This window comes from Morus notabilis, unplaced genomic scaffold (assembly GCF_000414095.1).
Source record: "Morus notabilis unplaced genomic scaffold, ASM41409v2 Scaffold223, whole genome shotgun sequence".
In the NCBI taxonomy this organism is placed as follows: Eukaryota; Viridiplantae; Streptophyta; class Magnoliopsida; order Rosales; family Moraceae; genus Morus; species Morus notabilis.
This window is the reverse complement of record NW_010366650.1, coordinates 144836-151311: the sequence shown is the minus strand read 5'-3', so window position 1 is coordinate 151311 and position 6476 is coordinate 144836. Positions and strand designations below refer to the sequence as shown.

Below are 6476 nucleotides of genomic sequence, written 5' to 3'. Positions count from 1 at the left end.
ATGGCTTGATATATATATATATATATATATATTTATTTATTTATATATTTCCCTCCATTAATGTAAAGTTTGCTCGTTGCTCATTTTGTTTCAAGAACTTTGGTATGAAAACAATGCGCTGATGACTAATATATATATATTTCTTACTTTTTCCTTGAAGGACGACCCAAAAATCAAAATATATGATAGAGCCACCCAATAGTGTTGTGCTTGGCTACTTTGTGTAGACAAGTGAATTTGTGGACCACCAAACGCGTCAACTGTGCAGTAAATTTTGCTTGCTTATTTTAATCAAGTGCAAGCATGCCAGCACCAACTGTCAAAAACCGTCCGATACATCCCACTAAACTAGAAGATTACAAAATGTGATGTAAACACGTTGATTTTAATTAGGTGGCTTTTTTTCGTGAATGAATTAAGGTTTCGTTCATTTTATTAATTTGAGTTTTTAAATCTAATTTTGTTACAGTTAAAAAATTTTATAAAAAATTATTTTTAATTCTTTTTTATTATAATAAATTTTTTTAAATAAAATCACATTTTAACTTAAATTAAAATCTTAAATTTATAAACTGAACCGGACTTAAAAATCAAAAGAAATTGTATACAAAGAAAGCCAAAGCTTAAAGAGGTTGCTTTTGTGGGTGTCTAGTTGTAATGGTGGTGTTTTGCATGCCTAGTGCCTACCTTGCCAAGTGTCCTTGGGCGGCAAAGCGGCTAAAGCTACTGCCACTACTAAAAATTCGCGATTCATCTTTTTGTTCCTGGCCGAGGAAATTAATTTGGGTTGAAAAAAAAAGTTGATATTTTAGTTCATTCTACCTAAATTAATAAAAGATAACTAAGAGCTGACGTGGGGAAAAAAGATATGGAGAGAATTAGCAGATCATGTTACATGGTCCAAAGCTAGTTAATTCAATTTTAAACATTCAATGGCCCCACCACTTTCTAGATTTCAAAATGTACCATTACCTCAGAAGTGATACTACAAGATATGCCTTTTTCAGTCTATTTTTCCATTCCATTTGCAACCTTGTTCACGCGATCACATCATATTCAAATTATATGTCTAATTTTTAATATTTTATTTAATCAATTATTACGAAGATTCGTATCATAATTTGAATTATAATTTATGACTCGTTATAGTATTTTTTTTCATAAAAAATATATATAAATTAAAAATAATTCTGAATCATAATTTTAAATCAATGAACTAAACATACCATTAAATCATGAAAAGATCAATTAAAAAGTATTTTAAATTCTATCGTGATGTGACTGATTAGACATTAATTATGACACTAAAAATTATATAGATAATTATATTCAATGACACCTATAAAAAAAACTTTTATTTTCTTTTTCTTTTCCTATTAATAATTGAAGCAATTAAGTTGGAGCCATAATTAGTTGAGAGACGGTGGTGGGACTAGCGTGGTGGGGTGAATTCCTTGACATCCGGACATTTGCACCATGTAATTATCATAAAATAAAAGTATTATTATCCCGAGTGCCAATATCCACAAATAAACCAATTTTTATAAGTATACCACTTTAAATTACATTTCGTCCCACTATAAAACCCCCCACACTGCACATCCTCACATGATTATACACCAACCACCGAACTTCACAGTGTCTTCACTTCTTACCAAAAAATAAAAAATAAAAAATAAAATATGCATCCCAACACACCCCAATATTTCACACTCTTCAACTTCATTCTCCTGTTGCTGACAGGAACTTGTTTTGCCTTTTACACAGGCGGCGGCGGCGGCGGTGGTAGCGGCCAGAGAATGTCTACAGAACAGGAAGGCGGAACCGGGGCTCCGAGGGGGGCCAGCGGGTCAGCCCACGGTCCCAACTGGGACTACAGTTGGGGCTGGGGTTCGAGCCCGGGAGCCGGCTGGGGTTACGGTTCGGGGTCGGGTAGGTCACCGACCGGGTTCGGAAGAGGTTTTGGCTTTGGTTTTGGTTCAGGTTCCGGTTCGGGGTCTGGTTCGGGGTCTGGGTTTGGATATGGTTCCGGAGGCGATGGGGCTCGCGGGGGCGGGAACGGCTATGGAGCTGGTTCAGGGAATTCGGGCGGAGGCGGAGGCGGTGGCAGTGGCAGTGGCGGCCAAATGAATCGTGCACCGGCGGGTTCAAGGGACAGAAACCACCATGGCTGATGTTCTTCAAGGTGTGAGATTTTATACATGTAATTTGCTAGAATAATATGACATGTATAACTACTATATACAGAAGTGTGTAATGATTTCATACTTGTTAAGAGTTGGAATGGCTGAATACATAATATATTATATAAACTATATTGGTATATTTAGTATTGCTGAATGCATAATATATGTAGGCTCTATTGGTATAATTTAGTATTGTTGTATTTTAGGGATTGTATTGCACCCACCTATTATGTTATTTTCGGTGTTAGGAGGGTATTTTTTTTTAATAAAAGTTCAGAAAGAGGTGATCGATCGACGTTAGCATACTTCTATAGGCCTTAATAAAGGGGTACGCTAACAAAAATGTTCGTCAAGGGTCTATCGGCAGTCAAAATTTGCGAGTGTCTAGTTCCTAGAGAAACTTTTTTTTTTTTTTTTTTAATGTTTCAGAAATACATGCATACTTAGGCTTCGTTTATTTCACCTATTTGAGTTTTCAGTTCTAAGTTTTTACAGTAAAAAATTCTCAAAAAATGTCACATCTAATTTTTTTTACTACAGTGAAAATTCTCATAAAATGTCACATATTCGCGAAGTGAACGAAGCCTTAGTTTGGCTTAGTTGTATTTCCTGAACCGAAGATTTCAAGAAAGCTTAGCTACCCACCAAAATTCTGAAACATAACCAAGTTTCTTTTTTTTTTTTCTTTTTTTTTTTCTTTTTCAATTTGGAGAAAATGCAACGGATAGAGTTCCTTTTACAAAAATTTTGACATCTACTTGGAAATATACAACCCATAATGTTAAAAGGAGAACGATATATTTTTGAAAACTAACATACCTTGAACAAACAGAACCATAGTTTCAGAAAAACTAACAATGAACTATTACAAAACTCAACAAGGAAACCATAGTTTTAGATAAGTAATATAATTTAGTGACTCTGAACAAAGAGGAAGAAAGTAAATTTAGGGTGTGAATTGTTTGTACCATTATGTGTGCTAATGGAGGAAACACACTCAGCACCAACAGAAAACAAAGCAGGGTTACTAAGTGTGCGAGCGTGTGTGTTTGTGTTATTTTCCTGCTCTCCCGTTAACACAAATAAAAATAATAGGAAACAAATGAAAGAAAAAAACAGTGACAAATAGAAAGAACAGTTTGTGTTTCTTTGTGCTTGTACTTGTGCATTAAGCACGTAAATATTCTGCCTGTGCTGGCCATCTCTTTTGATTTCAACCCGACCAACAAAAAAATCTAATTATATAATGCATAAGAAACAAACAAAGTACATTTTCTTAAATCTTAACCGTGTCTTGACCACATTGCAAAGACATGATGTTCTAAATCGCAGTGACATGTAAAAGCAAATAAGCAATGGTTACCAAGCACAAGTGAGCCAATTGATTGGGTGAAACCCTGACATGGCCAAAACTCACCAAAATGCTAGATATGAACCAATGAAGGGTCTCTTGAAAACTTCGAGAAATGATATGCATGACAGAAACAGATTGTAGAGGACTTGGTCAAATCCATGAAACTTTTAGGATCTAAAATGTATTTAGTTGTATATAAATATTTTTTTTTGGTCTTTAAGATAATGCTGCCATGTCTCTCTCTCTCTCCTCACTTTTTCTTTTTTGTTATTAATGTTTTTAAGATCGAAGAATTACTATAGTGGAAGAATGATTAAACAACCAACTATCAACATCCTTCATCGATCAGTATTAGTAAAACTTTGACTTGAAGGAAAAACAGAAAACAAATTTATCTCAAGAGTACACCAATTCATGGGACTCCTCCCATTTGCTTACCTAGAGAATACAACAAATGATTCAACCATTTGCTTCACTTTTGCTTGTTGTGTGACTCCTTCCATATAAAAGGGTCATAATACATGAGTTTCATGGGGTTTCTTGATGTAAATGATGAGGGATCTTATGTACGATGTTTGTATTTTATTATATGTGTTGTGAAATTGCTTTTGATTCAATTGAAGTATGTGTGTGCTCGCAAGTGAACGAATTGTAAAAGTAATAAAGTGTACCTAAGTATAGATATCAGTTTTTATAAGTTAAACTAAGTACTGCAATTACAATAACTATAATTTTATCCACACCATCAAAATTGAGTGACTGTAGCAATTAAAACAATAGAATTAAACTAACAAAGCAAGTAAAGAAGAAATTTGGAAACAAGAAGGGATCGAAAGGAACTCTGATGGTATTAAAGCGGTTAGGGGTCCGATTTCATCCTACCGAGCTATGCTCATCGGATTTTTAAGCTTGTTAACTAATTTCACTCAATTCATTAATCTTAAATTTTCAAAAGTAATTTCATTCCCTCTCCCGAGTGCTGAGTAAAATAGTGTGCAAGACAGTTAAATAATATTCCTATTAGCCTAACCAAATCAAGCATCCATTAAGCAACATAATATTGATTACCTGAATTAATTGGCCTTCCAAACTCACTAACTTTAGGTTGTGTTTTTCCAAATCCAACATGTGAAAGTGACTCTCCCGAACCTAAATCCACACATCTATATCTCTAATTCAATAGATAATCAAATTATACAATAACTATAGAGAAACACAAATGGGTTGAAGTGAAAATATATTAACAAGCTATAGAATCTTCATAACATAGCAATAGTAAAACTACATCAAATCCCTAGCCCTAAAGAGTTTAGCTAGAATATACATCAATAATCCCATTACATGAATTAGTGCTGGAACTTTGGACGGGCCGCCCGCGACCGCCCGAAAAGCCCGGATTTTTGCCCGAGCCCAAACCCGACCCGCCCGAGCCCGAATGTCACCTTGAACGGGCCGCGGGCTTGTATTAGGCGGCCCAAGCCCGCCCGAAAAAGCTTGATTTTTTTTTAAATTTTTTTTTAATATTAAGTTATTTTGTGTTAAAATTTATATATATATTACAATTTGAAATTTGAAATGAACACACAAACTATATAAAAAAATTATTTCTTTATTAATTTTTAAATTTGAAATTCATGATTGCCTTGTTAAAAACCTTACCAAGAAAAACCCAATTGGGATAAAAACTTGGCAAGGAAAAAAGAGTGCAATCATTTTATGACGAATTACAAATTTTACAAACTTACAAAGTTATACAATTACAAATACAATATCAAAAGTAAATACATATTTACAATTTAATTTGAAGCTGAAGAATCGTCTTCAAAATTAAATGTTAATCGATTAAATTCATTGATCCATTCTTGGCTTGCTGGCGAAATTGTATCATGTAGACGTTGATCGGCCCGATCCTAATCCTTAATGCAAACCAAGGCTTCAACAATATCCCTTTGCAATGCATTCCGACGTTCCTCAAGTATTCTTCCTGTCGTACTGAAGGCTTGTTCGGATGAAACAGTGGATACAGGGATCGAAAATATATCCATTGCCAAGAGTTAGGATTGGCCAAGTTAATGCCCGTGCCCTCCACCATTGAACTAAGTCAAACGATTCTGCCATACCGCCGACTACTAAGCCTTCACTGAGGTACGCCATAAGCTTGTTGAAGCTGCCGCCGCCGCTGCCACTGCCACTTGTTGATGAAGATTCACTAACAGCTTCTGTTTGAGTTGTCTTCTTCTTCTTCTTCAACCCGAAAACATTTAAGAATGAATGCGGGTTTTCGTCTTGTTGTTGCAGTTCCTGTACTCTATGAGATACTCTAAACCTAATCTCATATTTACTATCTTTATTATTGGATATTGGTCTGAACAATTGATGCCTAAAAATTCACCAAAGTTTTCTAAGCTACTTTCTAAACCTTCTAATTTTAATCTAGGATCAAAAATAGTACCTAAACCATACAACAAAGGCAACTTAGACCAATATTTTATAAATTTCCTTTCCATAGAATGGATAGGAATTGCTAAGATTAGGTCATCCCTATATTCGCTAAATAAAATACTAATTCGTAAAAGTTCTCCTAAAGCTAAAGGTGATGTTGAGTAATATGTTCCACTAAGTTTTAGAGTCACTTCATGAAACCTACCTAAAAATTGATACAAAACTTCGGCAATTTGCCAATCAAATTCATCTATATGTCCTACTCCTAATTTTGCACACATATAGTTTGTTATAGCATTCTTATAAGGGATGCATTGTTGAAGCATAATATAAGTTGAGTTCCATCTTATAGGCATATCTAACGCTAATGCTCTAGGAGGTATATTTAATGCTTGTAAGAACCTAAACCAATCTTCTTGTCTTTGGTTACTACCTTGAATCCATGCAAGACTATCTCTAATTCTTTTAATGTGATTACCCATTTCTTTTAAACC

The 6476-nt window shown here is 34.5% G+C and overlaps 2 protein-coding genes across 2 annotated transcripts in view; one reads left to right on the top strand and one right to left on the bottom strand.

Annotated features, from left to right (window-relative positions):
• LOC21400103 (U6 snRNA phosphodiesterase) overlaps positions 1-754 on the bottom strand; it is a 12149-nt gene extending 11395 nt beyond the window's left edge. Inside the window, exon 1 of the mRNA XM_024173960.1 lies at positions 688-754. Within this exon, the coding sequence (XP_024029728.1) occupies positions 688-754 (67 nt within the window). The remainder of the gene's footprint in view (positions 1-687) is intronic.
• Positions 755-1601: 847 nt separating this feature from the next.
• On the top strand, positions 1602-2377 carry LOC21400102 (putative glycine-rich cell wall structural protein 1). The gene has a single exon (XM_010110839.2). It carries the CDS (start codon positions 1683-1685, stop codon positions 2172-2174), a length of 492 nt encoding a protein of 163 aa, XP_010109141.1. The 5' UTR covers positions 1602-1682; the 3' UTR covers positions 2175-2377.
• Positions 2378-6476: the final 4099 nt, after the last annotated feature.